The sequence below is a fragment of the Artemia sp. Qi Xiang Cuo genome, chromosome 5, assembly GCF_049724085.1.
Source record: "Artemia sp. Qi Xiang Cuo chromosome 5, ASM4972408v1, whole genome shotgun sequence".
Lineage (NCBI taxonomy): Eukaryota > Metazoa > Arthropoda > Branchiopoda > Anostraca > Artemiidae > Artemia > Artemia sp. Qi Xiang Cuo.
Genome location: NC_142798.1, coordinates 76153328 through 76172589, shown reverse-complemented (window position 1 = coordinate 76172589; position 19262 = coordinate 76153328). Strand labels below are relative to the sequence as shown.

Here is a 19262-nt window from a genome sequence, read left to right as displayed (position 1 = left end):
TTATTAATTAGTTGGTTTATCAATTAGAAAACAATTAGGGTTATAAAAACATGCAGAACAGAAACTAGTTTAAAAAAAGTGTACGTAAATATGCCTATTCGCAAGCAACATGAAAAAGGCTTTAAATCATTACAATTAATTCTTTAATTTGCGTTTTTATAATAAACTTTACAAATTTACTTGATAGCCCAAGAGGACTTTTATGCTTCGTTTTTTTATGTTTCTCTAAGAGATTTCTTTCTAAGAGTTTCCCATTTTTCCAAAGGCCAGTAAAGCCATACTCAATGCTTTTCTTCAGCAGAATTTTAACGCGAACGCAGGAGGGAGGCATTTTTTTCTGCCTCCCCCTCCTTTAAAATAAAACCTTGATACTTTTAAGTTTGTTCATATATATTCTTACATTTTCCATTTTTTCAAGATTACCTCCCCCCCCCCGAAAAAAAAACTGCGTGATTGCCTGCTTAAATTACTGTACCATACACCATGAAATCATCTGTTGCGTAGCTAGTCGTTTACCTAGTTTCACGCCTAGGCGTAAGCCAAAACATGATAGCAAGAAGACTCCCTGACAGTAGTAGTGCCGATTGGTGGGGAGGGGGGTCTTACGCTTTTTTTTTGTATTTGGAAAATTACCTTTTTCATTTCCATTGAGAAAACATAAAGAAACGACAAATTTGTCCTCCCCAAAAAAATTTTTAACTGACGCCGCTGCTTCCAAATAGTGGCCCTAAAATTTTAGTGGTGCGCAACATTGTTAGGTATGTCCAATACATCAATAAGCCTTGAAAGGCACATGGAAAAATGATCAGCGGCCCACAACGACAAATCACAGTGGATTGATCTCTGCTTTGCAATTCGGGGCTCGGGGTTCAGTTCCATCTGGCACAAGGCTAAGCGACGGGCTTGCTACCTGTCCCTGTAAAAAAGACCCGGCAAAAGAAACGTCGACAAGTGTTGACGCCCAACGCGCCATCAATGGCTGTGGGCGATCTTTATCCTTATCCTACATACCAAGACAAAGCAATTATTCTGTATGCTAGGCATAGAAATTTATTTGTTTTACACAGCAGAATGTAAAGCCCAACCCACAGTGGCAACAATATGTGTTTCTTTGATGTTACCATCACATTTCTGCTACAGAGGTGGAAAATTGAAATGGCAATGCACTAGTTTCAAAAGCTTGTATGGCACCAATTTGTTCCCAGCTATTGCCTAGAAATACTAGCACCATGAAAACGAGCTTTGCTCAGTGAAAAGAAAAACAGTTTTCAAATGCTTTTCGTTAAAAAACTTTAATTTCATTTTATTCGATGTGGAAAATAAAGCCATTAGGGTATTGGACCTCTGGGTATTTGTGACGTCATTCATATGAAACATATTTTCTAAAATTAAGGCCCTGAACGAGTTTTCCCAAAGCCATGACCTATCTAGATCATTTTTTCACACCGGAAAGCGAACGATTAGCGTATTACGAAAAATCTTATTAAAAACCAATAATTGCCAATCGAAGCTCGGCCCCTGGTATAAAACTTATATGATGATTTTTACTTTCCAAAAAGTTGCAAAAACTCGAATAGGAAGTTATTCCTGTCCGTCTTCAGCCGAGAAAACACAATAAAAGTGATTTGGATCTGCTTTCCAAGTGCTTTCAAAACCCCGAAGATAATTAATAAGAGAGGAAACTGGCGTTAGAGTTGAAAAAATTACCAGCGCCATCTAGCTTTTACTATTTCTCGGCAATTTCTTATGCAAAAATACGGCAAAATTAGTGTAGTCAGGACAGTATTGGTCATTTTTTCGACACTAGGGCCAGTTCACATTCTTAAAAGCTAGCAATATCCGTTGGTGGAGCCGTCAAGATGCATGAACCTACAAAAAAAGATGAAGTTTGATAAGAAATGTAAGACAGTCAGTTTTGCACGCAAACGTAGCTGTCTTCACCTAGATTTAATGGATTCAGTAAAACAACTTCTTAGTTTTCATGATTTATTTCTTAGTCTTCAGCTACCGCGCTGCAGATACAACGTAAACACATAACTATCCATATAAAACACATTCATGTCGTCACCCAAAACATAAACAACAAAACTGGAAACATGAGCTTCGCTAGAAAGCCCTTTAATTCATCTTTTGGTGGCTGTATTTTTTCAGCGGCTCAGTTAAAAAGCTCCAGCGCAGCTGTCTTGCCCAAAGTGTATAGGTAGCTCATAAGAGTGGAAACTGGCAATAGTGTCGAAAAAAAACTACCAACGCTAACTGATATATACCGTTTCTTGGTGGTTTTTATAGGATAATAAGGCAAAATTAGCAAGTAATAGGTGTATGCTCCCAGTTTCTGAAAAAAAAACAACAACACACAATTGCGAAGTTTAAAATAATGTCAAAAAACGTACAACAATAGATGGTACTAGTGATTTTTTTTTCAAAACTACGGCCAGCATTTACTTTTCGAGGTTACCCATACTCTTGATTGAGTCGCCACGAATCATGAATTTAAAAATAAAGTTGATGAAGTCCGATGGAAAATTAAAAAACCTGTTTTGTACGAAAATACAACTGTTTTCACTTAGGGTAATGGATCTGTACCTGATTCAGAGTATGTGAGCTGACTTGCATGATCTTCATCATTAGCAATAGTGACACATCTTCTTTCATCTTCACCGAACGGACAGTCTCTTCGTCCGTCACAAATTTGTTCTTCAGGGATGCACACCCTGCTGCCAGGACATATAAACCCTTTGGATGAACACCAATCTTAAATAAAAAAAAAAAAATCAAATTCGTGAACTCTGAATTTGATTCAAAAGTACTATCTAAAATGGTGTGCGTGTAACTGAACCCCAAGCAACTTAAACCCCGGGTAACTTACCTACCTTGTATCTAACTCCCGTATAATCGAACCCACGTGCACCTGCACCCCCGTCTAACAAAACCCCGTGCCCCAGAAACCTCGTGGGCAGGACCCCTCCTGCCCCTGAACCTTCGTGCAACTCAACCCCATTTAACTAAACCCCCGTGTAACTAACCCCCGTGTAACTAACCCCCATGTAACTGAACCACCATGTAACTGAACCCCCGTGCAACTGAACCCCCGTGCAACTGAACCCCCGTGCAACTGAACTCTCGCGCAACTCAACCACCGTACTTACATTGGGTAAAACACAATAGGGTTATAAACCATACTTATTTAACTATGGTTTAGTTACTTAACCTTTAAACTGTTTTAAATAAAATGGCAAGCCGTCCTGGCTAAGTGGACGTGCGCTGGGTTGAGAATTCTTTGTCCAAAGAGCTCGGGTTTGACCTATGGCATGGTCAGTTACTTGGTTTAGAACACGGGTCAGTGGTGTGACTGCAAGCTCATCCAGAGGCAACCCTGCTCTACAGGGGTACCTGGATAAATCTGGGAAAGGTAAGCAGGACGAGTGTGCGAGAGCACAGGATGGCTGGCCCCCAGCCCCCCCCCCATTGCACTTCCTGGCTGAAGGGCCTCCGCCGGAGATCAGCACCGCCGGTTTGGACCTTGAGGGTCTAGTGCTGTCATACTTACTTAAATAAAATGGCCGTCCCAAAATTTAGATCGGATGTATTTGGGGAAAAATAGGGTGGGGTGGAAGCCCTCCGATCACTTTTAACTCTGAAAAAATGCACTGGAAATTTTGATTTCCAATCGAATGAGCCCCCCCCCCCTAAAGTTCATACAAAATTTTTTCTACTAAAACCTTATGTGTTAGCAATCAGCAACTAGCTTAAATTAAATCCCTTGTCCCAGATGCTGCTGGTGGGGTTGTTAACCCCAAAGGCATGGTTATTTGATTTTCAGACTATTTTGAACAAAATGTTAATTTTTATTTTGATCGGATGTATTTAGGGGGGGGGGGGTGTCGGTTAAGAGGGAAAGGCTGATTGTCCTGTGATTACCTTTGATTATTCGAAATTGAACTTTCAATTTACAATCGAATGAGCCTCCTTCAAAGTTTTTACGATCATCCCTTCTATAAAAACCTTAAATTTTAACAATTGGTAACTTGCAATAACATACAGATTGCTGATACGGGTGTATCAGCAATTTTTTTGGAACAGCTTAGCTTATCAAGATGAAACTTCTGGGGCATCTACCTGCTACTACTGCTATTAATACTGCTACTACTACTACTAATTCAACACTATTATTACTTCTACTGCTCCTACTACGACCTCTGCTACTATTGAACTACCACTATCAAGGCTACGCATATCAAGTTGAAAATTTGACAGAATGAGGTATTTGAGATGAAACTTGAACTAAATCAAAAGACACTATGTGCATGCAGATTTTCAAGATGGCATATCTCAAAAAGGGATTTGTGCATTAAGTTGGAACTTTCAAAGAGTGCTTAAAGGGAAAGTCAATTCACCACAAGGAAATATGTGCACGCTAAGGCCTGGATTTACCACTAGGTCCCTAAACCTGGACCTAGAAGCGCAAAATGCTAGCGGGAGCAATAAATTATCACTGAGTAATTTTTTCCTGACAAATCTGGACTGATGTGATTTATTGTCACCAGGTGCACTTTGCCGCCATGCTGCCTATTCACAGAAAAGTGACTTTAAAACAACACAGGAATTCCATGGTCACTTGTAAACTGTCAGATGTCTCCCAAGAATGGTAGCTGAGAGTTCGGTATTACCCCTCTCCTTCATCACTTTTCGCTCATCAGTTGTGTTCTTTTAACACACAGTTACATGGTAACACACAGTTACAGTTACGCGGGGGTTCAGCTACACGGCGGTTTAGTTGACTGGGGCTGAGTTGCACGTAGGCCAAGTTAAAGGGGGTCCAGTAGCACGAGGGTTGAGTAGCACGAGGGTTCAGTAGCACGAGGGTTCAGTTGCACGGGGGTTCAGTTGCACGGGGGTTCGGTTATAACGGGGGTTCAGTTACATGGGGGTTCAGTTGCACGGGGGTTTAGTTAAATGGGGTTGAGTTGCAAGGGGGTTGAGTTGCACGAGGGTTCAGTTGCATGAGGGTTCAGTAGCACGAGGGTTTAGTTGCACGGGGGTTCAGTTGCACGGTGGTGCGGTTCTACGGGGGTTCAGTTACATGGGGGTTCAGTTGCACGAGGGTTCAGTAGCACGAGGGTTCAGTTGCAGGGGGGTTCAGTTGCACGGGGGTTCGGTTATACGGGGGTTCAGTTACAAGGGGGTTCAGTTGCACGGGGGTTCGGTTATACGGGGGTTCAGTTACAGTGGTGGAGTTGCTTGGGGTTCAGTTACACGGGGGTTCAGTTACAATGGAACCATCCAAAATACGTATAGCAAAGAAGACCAGAATGAGGTAAAGGCTATAGCCCCTTCCCCGGTAAGAAACAAGAAGTACAAAATTTTGCAAAACCTAAATAAAGAATTTGACCTAAAATAAACACCTTTTTTCCAAACTTTGATTCCTGGAAAAATTTGGCAGTCTTTCCCGCCTTCCTCCCTTTCAAAATATTTCAGGCTATAGCTATTGCATGTGACATATTAAAAATATCATTTTCAGATTCAGCAGTTAGAATGAACTGAATTTTTGAGCAAGATCCATTTGCCATAGCAAAAGCAAACATTGAATAGTTTCTGGTATTGTTGAAGTTTGGCTCAGGGTCCTTATTTTCATTTGAAACTATTATATTTTGTCTATCTTTGGCCGTTAATTGTCATGGTTGCTAATGTTTCCTCGAGGGAATGTTCAGTTGGACAAGCCTTGATTTTTTTTTTTTTTTTTTTTTTTTTTTTTTTTTTTTTTTTTTTATCATAGAACAGATTACCAAAAATAAGCTAAACTAGACGCGCATGCAGAAACTTGTTCGAGGTTAGGTTAGAGGTTGAGCGAGACAAATATGTCCAAATAGACAAATTATGTGAAAACTATTAATAGGCATCATGTAAGTTCAGATGGGGGAGAGATTAAGAACTTCGCAGACTCAGATTCTTAATGAATGTAACAAATGCTGAAATCAGGGAGAAAATTAATAACTTAATCCCCCTCCCCAAAAAAAAACAATAGCCTCAGATAAAAGCTATCAAAGACGGACCCAGGGCCATTTTCCTAGTTCTTGACTTTTAAAAATATTGGAACCAGGCTATATTGACTTTTAAAATATTGACTTTTAAAAATATTTGGTTTTTACCAGGGTTGCCAACTTTCTGGTCTATGAGTATGTCCCTTGAGCATCAAAAAATGTGCCATATTTTAGCTATGTGTCCATCTTGAAATCTCAAAAACCAGTTTTTTTTAGCAGTTGTATTATTGACCAAAAGACGCTTTGTAGACCTCTTTCAAAGGAGCCAGTTAACATCAAATATAATGAAAACGAAAAGAAATCAATATAGAACATTCATAGAAAACGACTAAGTGTGAGAGCACGAAACTCATATAAACATGTAAATCCCTTACTTTGGAGAAAATTCATTACTCATGACATCTCTTGCTAAACCTGGATGCTCAAAAACAAAACGAGAAAAAGCACCACAATGGCGGAAAGTGACTTTTTTTTACTGAAATATATATCCAGTTGGGAAATGCTTCGTTTTATGTCCTAAATTTACAAAATGTGTCACTTTTTTGCCCTTTTATGTCATTGTGTCTGGCACATGAGAATGTGTCCTTTTGACATAAAATGAGTCCAGCTGGCAACCCTGGATGTTGCTAGATATTGGAGTTGTCAACTTTGGGGCTCCATGTGAACCCTACCTGTTCGGGACTTCAGAATTCGGGTCTTGAGCAGGGTTGCCAACTATTTGATCAATGAATATGTCCCTTGAGCATCCAAAAATGTGTCCTTTTCAGCCAAATTATGTCCATATTTTGTCTATAATATGTCCCTCTTGAAATCTCAGAAGCTAGTTTTCTTACGACTTGTGAACCTCTTTAAAAGAGGTCGGTTAACATCGAATATAATGAAAACGAAAAAGATTCATTTAGTTAATCCATAAAAAATTAACTAGTGTGAAAGCACAAGTCATTAAAACATATAAACAGTAAAAAACTAATTCTCGGAGCTCAAGGCTCATCTTCTTACGAGATTTCCACCTGATGGGCATGGTAGGCATTAGGGTCAACATTTTCACTTCTATTGGTAGCTTTTTGCCAATCAGAGTATTTCTTGCGCACGTCATAAGGTACAATCTAGGGGTCAAGCGACGTTGTGGAGCGCTAGGTAAGCTGGGTTGCCCTTCATTCAGTGAGGTGACATCACCAAAGGTATAATTATAGGACCTTTGAACAATGCTGAACAAAATAGATGTCTACAAATTCTGATTGAATGCTGATTTTTGGAACTGATAGGCGCGGGAGGGGGGGGTGCCCTCAAATCATTTTGGCTCTTACAAAGGGCACTAAACTTCAATCAAATGAGCCCCACCTGAAGTTTATACGACTACCCATTCCATAAAACCTTATATGCCCCTGGGGCATAACTTACAACCCTTGTCTTAGGGCTTTTAGGGGTTGTGTAAACGCTGAAGGCATTATTATTTGTTCTTTGGATCATTTTTAACAAAATTTCTATCTCAAAATTTCTGTTGGATTCATCTAGGGAAAAGAATACGTGTGTGGAGGGGGGTGACTCCACCTCTCTCCACCAAGGGGGGAGGGGGGGCTTACTCCAAGGGTGGGATGGCCCTTGTGTTTCAAGAATTGTTCTTAAAAAAATTAGACAAAAGGTCAAACATTAGCGTAGAGAGGGAGGTATTGAGGAGGAAGTAGCCCCTGTCATATACGGGATAATTTCTGTACGTTTTAAGATTTAATGTCACTCCTTACTTTCGGTAGAAAAAACTAGTTTTTGCATTTATTTCTGATCGTTTTTCAGATAATCCCAGGAAATCCACCCCTCTGTGGAAAATTTCCCCACGAAAAATTCCTATAATTAAAGTTCCTCCCATGTAAAATTCTTCCGCCGGGAAATTCCCCCCGGACAATTCCATCCCTGCTGTGAATCCTTCCAAGAAATTTTTTGCCTGATTCTGCCTGAAAAATACTCATTACCATACTTTTATTTGAAGAAAGACTTGTATTCATTTAATTTCTGATCCTTTTTAAGGTCATTCGGGAACATCCCTGTTTGGAAAATACCCCCCCCCCCTGAAAAGTTTATCTCCCAGTAATTTTCCATGAAGAATTTCTCCTAGTCATAATTCCCTCATGGAAAATTCTCCCGTGGAAAATCCCCCCCCCCAAAAAAAAAAGATCCCAAGAGAATTCCAACTCCGCTGAAAACTTCCCCCTGAGAGTTCCCTCAGAGTGTCTTTACATGTACAATGGGATCAACAACGAGAAAAAAGACACATAACAAACATTCTGTATACAAATTCTGGTAAATTCTACCCGTGTAAGATTCCCCCTGAAAAGTTCAACCCCAGAAACTTCCATCCCAATGGGAAATTCTCCCTATAGAAAATCCGTCCCCAGGAGATCTCCTTCCTCCCTTGGAAAATGTCTGTATACTTCCCTATAAAAAAATACTATATGTAAACAATGGACAAATTTCATATCTTGCGGCCCTTCCTCTGGTGGTTCTGATGGATCAAATCATCTCCAAAGACATATCTATTGTACCTTTCAACAATAATGAACAAAATGGCTATCTCGAAATGTTTATCAGACAACTTTCAGGAAAAAAGGGCGTGGGACAGGGGCTAGTTGTCCTCCAATTTTTGGCCACTTAAAAAGGACACTAGATCTTTTAATTTTCGTTTAATTCAGCCCTCTTGCGAAATTCTAGTACGATTGGTTCAATGTGATCACCCCTGGAAAAAGCAACAACAACAAATAAAAACGAATCCGTGATGCTTCTTCTGATTCTGGCAAACACTATAAATGTTCATTTTTATAGATAGAAACTTGGAACCTCTACAGTGGGGTTCTCTGATACGCCGAATCTGATGGCGTTCTCACCTTTTTGAAAATTTGACAAATTTTCTCAGGCCCACTAATCGGTAACACTATACTTAAAAAGTATGATATATTTGGAATCAGCACAATAAGCTAATTTTTTGGTACATCTATCGATATTAAAATTGATTCCAGATCATCAAAAATCTAATTTTTTTCTTTTGCTAACGTTTTTGCCTAACTATTGCAAGCCGGAAGCGATTGTTAACTAAAAAGGTGCCTGCTTGCCTATTATCTTGACTGTAGCGTAAAAGCAAGGAGAAATAAAATCGTTTATACGAGATGAAAGAATACAAACTTGTAAAGAATTTCAAGAGTATTTGCAAATAATTGTCTGTGGGAAAGAGCAAGCAGCTCCGAAAAATAATAACGTTTGTAATTTAAAAATAACGTTTGTAAAAATTTAGTAGAAAATAAGTAATTAAGTAAATTTAGTGCTAGACAAGTAGTGTTAATACTGATTTGGTGAAAAATGAAATTTTTTTTTTAAAAAAATACGTGTCCAGCGGGGAAATATTCCATTTTATGTCATAAATTTGGAAAATATGTCCCTTTTATGTCCGAAATTTCAAAAATATGTCCCTTTTTTGCCCCCTTATGTCATTGTGTCCCAGCACACAGGAATATGTCCTTTGGACATAAAATATGTCCAGTTGGCAACCCTGGTCTTGAGCCCAGAGTCGAATCCCAATACGAAGGGTAGAAACCTAGAGTAGTGTTACCATCAGTAGCACATTTATACTATTTTTGTGACTTTCTACACGGCTTCTCTGTTTATATCTGGAGATGTCAATTAAAGTATTTACTGTCTAACAAATAAAGAAAATATAACGTTTATGCCGGCTATTTTTTTTTTTTGGCTACCCTTTGCGCCACCGTGAGATAAGCAAAGACCTTATCTCTGGAGTATTTTTGTTAAATAGCCGCCAACAGAATCAAAGACAAGCCGGTGAGACATTAGGTAGTGGCCAAATTAGAAGATTTAAACAGAATGTTGGAAATATTTGAGTTGTCAACTTTGGGGCTCCAAGTGTAACCTATCTGTTTGGAACTTCAGAAGTCGGGTCTTCAGCCCAGAGTCGACCCCCAGACTAACCCCCAACTAACCCCCAGATATTAGTTCCTCCCCCCCCCCTCAAGCTGAAATTTAGCGTAAAAACTAAGGACTCCATGTCAAACTAACAGATAGGCATACATAATTCAAGCATTTCAAACAGTTCGTGGTAACGAACTGTAAGTAAGGAGCACAGTTTATATAATTAGGCAGTAAGTTTACCGCAGATGATTTCTGGCTCTTCATTCTCGGTGCGAACAAAAATCTCCTCCCACTTATTTATGCATTAGCGGGTTAGTCTGTATGCGTCAATTAATGAGAAATGGTTAGAAATTGCATTATTCGTAATTGCGAAATCAGAAAAAAAACTTGGTGAGCCGGCCAAGTGGTTTGCAACAGTCCCATCTCACAGGTATGACTTAATTTATATACAAATTATGACTTAATATATTATTTATATACAGTGGACTCAACTGATAGGCCTATGTAGGATTTTATAAAAAAAGAGGGCGGGGGTTGATGAAATTTGTGAAAATAAGGGAATTTTTTTTTCTTCTAATAACTGGTGGAATAGGTGTGATGGATTCAGGGGCGGATCCAGGATTTTTTAGGGGGGGGGGGCGCAAAATAGGTTGATCAGATAAACTTACGTTAGGAGCAAGTTTAATTAATGCAAACTTGCGTTAATTAGGTAAATTACACTACTTTAGGGGGGCACCCCTCGCCCCCCCCTCTGGATCCGCCACTGGATGGCTTATCATTTTTTTTTCACGCCGTGATATTTATTTTCTCAGATTGTAGTTCCTGTGAAACTTGAAAAGGCTAATTACCTATTTTGGCGGAGAGCCGAGATAAGACTAGTTTCGTTTTCAATCAATGTTTTCGTGTGAAATGGGCAGACCTATCCTGAACTTTAAACAATAAACACCTCTGTTTGAAAATCTTATCACTTTGTGAATTTAGATAGCGATAAGGGTTCCTGATTGAGACCAATTTTAGGACTTGGGTTCTAATTATTGGTTGCTGCGGTAAAAGTTGCCACAATAGCCCTATCCAAGAAAATACCAAACGTCTGTTAAGAAGTGTTTTTCGTAAAATTCTTAGGGAGTTTTCAGAAAATTGATAAAACTTTTAAAACTAAAATATCAATGCGAAGCACCAAATATCATAATCAAATGTGATCGCTTTATGGCATTCTTCAAATAAAGCTTATTTTTAACTTGATTATCGTTGTAAATTCATTCTTTGTCTTTCTTTCCATTATTAAACCAATGTTATATTTACCTTTTGCATTATTATAGTCCACTGTAAATACATTTATATAAATGTATATGTAGTGTTACAGCAATACCAATTATTCTCCTTTCCTTTTTTATTCTTTAATAATAATTTCTGGTCGTTTTGAGTTTGAGTTATTGTAGTTATTTCTTTTGAGTTATTTCTACTGATCTTAAGTTTAATATGGCCTTTACTTTTCTTTTAAAAAAATTTCTTTTTCGTAAAGTTTTCGTAGCATATATATATATATATATATATATATATATATATATATATATATATATATATATATACATATATCATATATATATATATATATATATATATATATATATATATATATATATATATATATATATATATATATATATATATATATATATATATATATATATATATATATATATATATATATATATATATATATATATATATATATATATATATATATATATATATATATATATATATATATATATATATATATATATATATATATATATATATATATATATATATATATATATATATATATATATATATATATATATATATATATATATCGGCGAGTACAAACAGCTCCTCACATTTGATCTGCCATTAGAGGTCCAATTACCCTAGAACAAGTATTTTAGCAGAAATTTTCTCAAAATGACTTTAAAACCAACCCGAGACTTCGAAACCTATTTTTAATTCCTAAAAACATCTAACAATAACATTGCACTACTAATTACCGATTTTCATGTATGTATTGGAATAAATTAATTTAAAATTAGTTTCTTCATAATTAGTGTTCCAACGTTGAAGCCATGTTTCGCGTTCAAGAGAGATCTGACTTGTCTACCCGTGAAAAGATCTAATGTCGCTTATGTTTATACGTTCTCTGGAGCACTCGCACCTCGGTTCGGGTTTTTATAATGGGTGAGATAGGGAAAGATTATACTGATATTATATATACTGTGGTAAGGAGCGATTCGGCTCAATAGTAACCGAAACTCTAAAAACTGGAATTTTGATACCCATAGATATATCAATAGAATCAGATTTATATGCTGATTTCAAATTTATAAGTTTGATTAGGTTCAGTTTTACCCATGAAAAGTTACACGCCTGAGAAAATTTGCCTTATTTTCGAAAAAAGGGGGAAACACCCCCAAAAAGTCATAGAACTTTAATAAAAATCACACCATCGGATTCAGCGCATCAAAAACCCTACTACGGAAGTTTCAAGCTCCTATCTGCAAAAATGTGGAATTTTGTATTTTTCGTCAGAAGAAAAATCACGGATGCGTGTTTTTTTTTGTTTTTTTTTTTTTTTTTTTTTTTTTTCCTTCCAGGGGCGATAGTATCGATCCAGTAGTCCTAGAATATCGTATGAGAGCTCATTTGAACGGAAATTAAAAGTTCTAGTGCCCTTTTCTAGTGACCGAAAAATTGGAGGGCACATTTTGGACCCCTCCCACGCTCTTTTTTTCCCAAATTCACCCAATCAAAATTTTGAGATAATCAATTTGTTCAGCATAGTCGAAAATCTAATAAATATGTCTTTGAGGATGACTTAATCCCCCACAGTTTCGGAGGGAAGGGCTGGAAGTTATTAACTTTGCCCATTGTTTACATATAGTATTGGTTAATGGGAAGCATAAAGACGTTTCAGGAGGGATGTTTTTCTGAGGGGGGGGGGAGTCAGAGGGAGGGGGTTACAGGGGAGGATCCTTCCATGGAGGATGTTTCCTTGGGGGAAGGGACATTTCTAAGAAGGGGACGCCAGATTTTCTAGCATTATTTAAAAAACGATCAGAAATTAAATTTAGAAAAACTATTTTTTTCTACTGAAAGTAAAGAGCAACATTAAAATTTAAAACGAACAAAAATTGTAACGTATATGAGGGGGTTTGCCCCCTAGTCAATGCCTCGCCCTTTTCGCTAAAGTTTTTTTTAGTAGTTTCAAAAGAGCTATCTATTCTAATTGACCGGCCTTTGTGATTCAGGGGATTGTGATTCGAACAAAATTCGAACTTTAGCGTAAAGAACAAGGTGTCGACTAGGGGGCAAACTCCGTAATATACGTAATAAAACATACGAATATAGAAGTTCGTTGCGTAAGTTACTTCAGAAAAAAAAAATTCGAGAAAGCCATTTAGCCAAAAAAGTAAAATTAATATGCAAATTTCGTTTTAATTATTCATGTTCGGTGAGCTAAAATCAAAGCTGCATTAATTCAAAAACGTCCAGAAATTAAATAAAAAAACAGGTTTTTTTAACTGAAAGTAAGGAGCGACATTAAAACTTAAAACAAACAGAAATTATTCCGTATATGAAAGGGGCTGTCCCCTCCTCAATACCTCGCTCTTTACGCTAAAGTTTGAATCTGTCACACAGCTTTATTTTTTAAAACAATAAAAACTTTAGGGTAAAGAGCGAGGTATTGAGGAGGGGACAGCCCCTTTTATATACGGAATAATTTCTGTCCGTTTTAAGTTTTAATGTCGCGCCTTACTTTCAGTTAAAAAAACTTGTTGTTTTATTTAATACAGAAACAGATAAATTTTCTTTAGTATACCTTTGCCTTTATGACTCATTTTTCACTTGAATTGGGAAAATCGAAGGAGTTGTCGTAGAAACTTTGAAAAGGGCTCATTCAATTGGAACTTCGAGTGGCTTGTGCTCTTTTTAATAGTCGAAAGTGATTGGAAGGCAACTAACACCCCTTCCATGCCTACCATCTGCAATAACACATCCAATTAAAATTTTGAGATAACCATATCTTTCAGCGTAGTTTATTTCCAGATAGAAATTATGTTTTGAGGAGGACACTTCCCCAGAACCTTCTGGCCAAGGGTTGTAAGTTATACCCTGGGGGCATATAAAGTTTTTATAGATGGCGTTGTCGTAGAAACTTCAAAAAAGGCTCATTCGATTGAAAATTCAAAGGGCTAGTACACTTTTTAATAGTTGAAAGTTATTGGAGGGCAACTAGCCCCCCCCCCCCCCCCCACGCCAATCATTCCCCCAAACACATCAAATCAAAATTTTGAGATAGCCATTTTGTTCAGCGTAGTTGATTTCCAGATAGAAATTATGTTTTTGAGGAGGACACTCCCCCACAACCCTCGGGGCAAGGGTTTTAAGTTATGCCCTGAGGGCATATAAGAACGATGTTGGCACAATGTATTATTTATTATTTTTTTTCATTTAGAGCAGGGCACTTCGTATCGAAGAAGTTGTCGTAGAAGCTTCGAAAAGGGCTCATTCAATTGGAAATTGGAGTGGCTAGTGCCCTTTTTAATAGTCGAAATTGATTTGAAGGTAACTAACACCGCGTCCACACCCACCATTTCCCGAAACACATCCAATGACAATTTTGAGATAGCCATTTTGTTCAGCGTAGTTGATTTCCATAGAGAAATTATGCTTTTGAGGAAGGCACTCCCCCAGAGCCTTCAGGGCAAGGGTTGTAAGTTTTGCCCTGGGGGCATATAAGGTTTTCATAAAAGGTGTGGTCGTAGAAACTTCAAAAAAGGCTCATTTTATTGGAAATTCAAAGGGCTAGTGCCCTTTTTAATAGTCGAAAGTTATTAAAGGACAACTAGCCCCCCCCCCACCCATTGTTCCCCCGAATACATCCAATAAAAATTTTGAGATGGCCATTTTGTTCAGCGTAGTTGATTTCCAGATAGAAAATACGTTTTAGAGGAGGACACTCCCCCACAACCCTCAGGTCAAGTGTTTTAAGTTATGCTCTGAGGACATATAAGAACGACGTTGCCACAATGTATTATTTATTTTATTTTTTCCTTTAGAGCAGGGCACTTCGTATCGAAGAAGTTGTCGTAGAAACTTCGAAAAGGGCTCACTCAATTTGAAATTGGAGTGGCTTGTGCCCTTTTTGATGGTCGAAAGTTATTGGAAGGCAAGTAACACCCCTTCCACGCCCACCAATTCCCGAAACAATTCCAATCAAAATTTGGAGATAGCAATTTTGTTTAGCGTATTTGATTTCCAGATAAAAATTATGTTTTTGAGGAGGACACTCCCCCACAGCCTTCAGGGCAAGGGTTGTAAGTTATGCACTGGGGGCCTATAAGGTTTTTATAGAAGGCGTTGTCGTAGAAACTTCAAAAAAGGCTCATTTGATCGGATATTCAAAGGGCTAGTGCCCTTTTTAATAGTCGAAAGTGATGGGAGGGCAAGTAATCCCCCTCTTACGCCTACTTTTTCCCCAAACACATCCAATCAAAATTTTGAGATAGCCATTTTATTCAACGTAGTTTTAAGTTCTGTAAATTAGGTCTTTGAGGATAACAATCCTCCCAGAGCCGTCAGGACAAGGGTTGCAAGTTATGCACTGGGGATATATATGGTTTTTATAGAACGAGTTGTCGTAGAAACTTCAAAAAGTTCTCATTCGATTAGAAATTGAAATGGCTACTGCCCTTTTTTATAGTCGAAAGTAATTGGAAGGCAACTAACACCCCTTCCACGCCCACCATTTCCAGAAACACATCCAATCAAAATTATGAGATTCAGCGTAGTTGATTTCCCCATAGAAATTATTTTTTTGAGGACACTCCCCCACAGCCCTCAGGGCAAGGGTTGTAAGTTATGCCCTGGGGGAATATAAGGACAGCGTTGTCGTAGAAACTTCAAAAAAGTCTCATTCGATTGGCCCACCATTTCCCCACTCATCCAATCAAAATTTTAAGATAGCCTTTTTGTTCCGCGCAGTTTAAAGTTCAGGAAATTAAACCTTTGATGAGGACAGACCCTCACAGTCTTCAGGGCAAGGGTTATAAGTTATGCCCTGGGGGCATATAAATTTTTATTGAAATCTTTGTTGTAGAAACTTGAAAAAGGGCTCATTCGATTGGAAATTCCAAGGTCTAGTGCCCTTTTTAATACTCGAAAGTGATTTGAGGGCAAATAACCCCCACACGCCCACCTTTTCGCCAAACACATCCAATCAAAATTTTTAGATAGCAATTTTGTTCAGTGTAGTTGATTTTCAGATAGAAATTACGTTTTTGAGGAGGACACTCCCCCACAGCCCTCAGGGTAAGGGTTGTCATTTATGCCATCGGGGCATATAAGGTTTCTATAGAAAGCGTTGTTGTAGAAACTTCAAAAAAGGCTCTTTCGATTGGAAAATAAAAGGGCTAGTGCCCTTTTTAGTAGTCGAAAGTGATTGGAGGGCAACTAACCCTACTCTCACGCCCACCATTTCCCCAAACACATTCAATCAAAGTTTAGAGATAGCCATTTTGTTCAACGTAAAACACATCCAATCAAAATTTTAAGATAGCCATTTTGTTCAACGTAGTTGAAAGTTTTGCAAATTGGGTCTTTGAGGATGACAAACCCCCACAGACCTCAGGGCAAGGGTTGTAAGTTATGTCGTGGGGGCATATAAGTTTTTTATAGAACGCATTGTCGTAGAAACTTCAAAAATGGCTAATTCGATTGGAAATTGAAATTGCTAGTGTCCTTTTTAATAGTCGAAATTGATTGGAAGGCAACGAACACCCCTTCCACGCCCACCATTTCCCCAAAAACATCCAATAAAAATTTTGAGATATCCATTTTGTTGAACGCAGTTTAAAGCTCAGGAAATTATACCTTTGATTAGAACACTCCCCCACAATCTTCACGGCAAGGGTTATAAGTTATTCTCTTGGGGCATATAAGTTTTTATTGAAATATTTGTAGTAGAAACTTGAAAAAAGGCTCATTCGATTGGAAATTCAAAGGGCTAGTGCCCTCTTTAATAGTCTCGAAAGTGATTTGAGGGCAACTAACCCCCCTCTCACGCCCACCTTTTCCCCAAACACATCCAATCAACATTTTTAGATAGCCATTTTATTCAACATACTTTAAAGTTTTTGAAATTAGGTCTTTAAGGATGAACACCCCTCCAACCCCACAGCCCTCAGGGCAAGGGTCATAAGTTATGCCCTAGGGGCACATAAGGTTTTTATAGAAAGCGTTGTTGTAGAAACTTCAAAAGGGGCTAATTTGATTAGAAATTGAAAGGGCTAGTGCCCTTTTGAACAGCCGAAAGTGATTGGAGGGCACCTGACCCCCTCTCACACCCACCATTTCCCCAAACATATCCAATCAAAAATTTGAGATATCCATTTTGTTCAACGTGGTCGAACGTTCCGGAAATTAGGTCTTTTAGAATGATAACCCCATCAGAGCCCTCAGTGCAAGGGTTGTAAGTTATGCCCTGGGAGCATATAAGGTTTTTTTAGAAATTTGTTGTAGAATTTTGAAAAGGGGCTCATTTGATTGGAAATTGAAATTGCCCTTTTTAATAGTCGAAAGTGAGTGGAGAGCAATTGACCCCCTTCTCACGCCCACCATTTCTACAATCACATGCAATCGAAGTTTAGGGATAGCCATTTTGTTCAACATAATTGAAAGTTGTGGAAATTATGTACTTAAGGATGACAAATCCCCGAAATCGCCCAGGGCAAAGGTTGTAAGTTATGCCTTGGGGGCATATAAGGTGTTTATAGATAGAGTTGTCGTAAAAACTTGAAAAGGGGTTCATTCAATTGGAAATTGAGAGTGCCCTTTTTAATAGTTGAAAGTGATTGGAGGGTATGGAGGGTAACTAACCCCCTCTTACGACCACCATTCCCCCAAACGCTTCCAATCAAATTTTTCAGATAGCCCTTTTGTTCAACGTTGCAGAAAGTTCTGGAAATTAGGTCTTTGAGGATGACAACTCCCCCCGCCCTCAGGGCTAGGCTTGTAAGTTTTGCCCTGGGGGCATATAAGATTTTTATTGAAAGCGTTGTCGTAGAAACTTCAAAATCGCTCATTTGATCTGAAATTGAAAGGGCTAGTGCCTTTTTTAATAGTTGAAAGTGATTGTAGAACAGTAATTGAATTGCCATGATATTTGCATACAGCCATAAGATCATGCTATTTGCTTAATGCTCTACACCTTTTCAAAGAGAATGAGTATCCTCTCACACCTATGTTCCCTTGATACCTTTCCAAATAACGTGTTTTTTTTTATCTTGAAGCATCATAACAGTTTATACAGCCAAATCGTATTCAAAATATTTTCTTGGAAAGAAATTTAAGTTTTGTTTTAATTTTGGATATCCATGGATATTCATTGAGTTATATAATTAAGGAAGTTGCTAATTAAAGAATAGTAGGCTACACTCAGAATGGCTTGATTGACATTTTCTTTTAAATCACTTTACGTAAAATCTAACTATATTTGCAAAAAGGGATAAGGGATTCGCGAATTGGACTGTACGAACGACCTTATTTGAATAATAGGGAAAAAACAGAGCTAGTTAACATTTGCGAATTGGATCATATGAAGGTGGAGAAAAAAGGGTTAAACCGATTAGCAGTTAAGGTAACCACTCGGGGTTGTTAACTCATAACTTATTTATTATAAATTTGGAACAATATCAATCTATTGAAATGGTTTACGATGATAAAATGGTCTTATGACTTGACTTAGCTTTACTTCTTCGATGTGTTCTGTATAATACACAAGTCACGTTTGAACAGTGTTGTCAATTTAAAATCGAGTTTAACGTTATAGTATACTAAAGAGTTGATACTAAGAGAGATGTAGATGGCAAGAAAAGAATTTTAATAATGAAATTCAGAACAAACCTTAGAAATCCTTGCAATTCAAGTAGTAAGGTGTATGTGAGTACGAACCGTCAAGGATCATAAGCACCAACGACCCTAACCACCAGAAACCTCAACCCCCAAAGGTACCCTATCCCCAAACTCGAAGGGCGCCCCCTCCCTCCAACTTTTTGGCCCCCTCCCCCATTTTTTTTGTATTTTTTTTTAAGTTTTTTTTTTTAGTTTTTTTTTATTTTTTTTTTAACATGATAGTTTTTTTCAATTTTTTTTTTTACATGTCAGAATGAGATGAAACATGCTTAAAACATTAAAAAATCACATTTAATATTTTCCAAACTCAAAATGAGAATGGTATGGATATATTATTCATGACTTTTACTATTAGAAAAA

The 19262-nt window shown here is 37.8% G+C and overlaps 1 protein-coding gene across 1 annotated transcript in view; it reads right to left on the bottom strand.

Annotated features, from left to right (window-relative positions):
• LOC148952538 (uncharacterized) overlaps positions 1–19262 on the bottom strand; it is a 211650-nt gene that overhangs the window by 32406 nt on the left and 159982 nt on the right. Inside the window, exon 12 of the mRNA XM_089089219.1 lies at positions 2587–2754. Coding sequence (XP_088945345.1) covers positions 2587–2754 — 168 coding nt within the window. The remainder of the gene's footprint in view (positions 1–2586; positions 2755–19262) is intronic.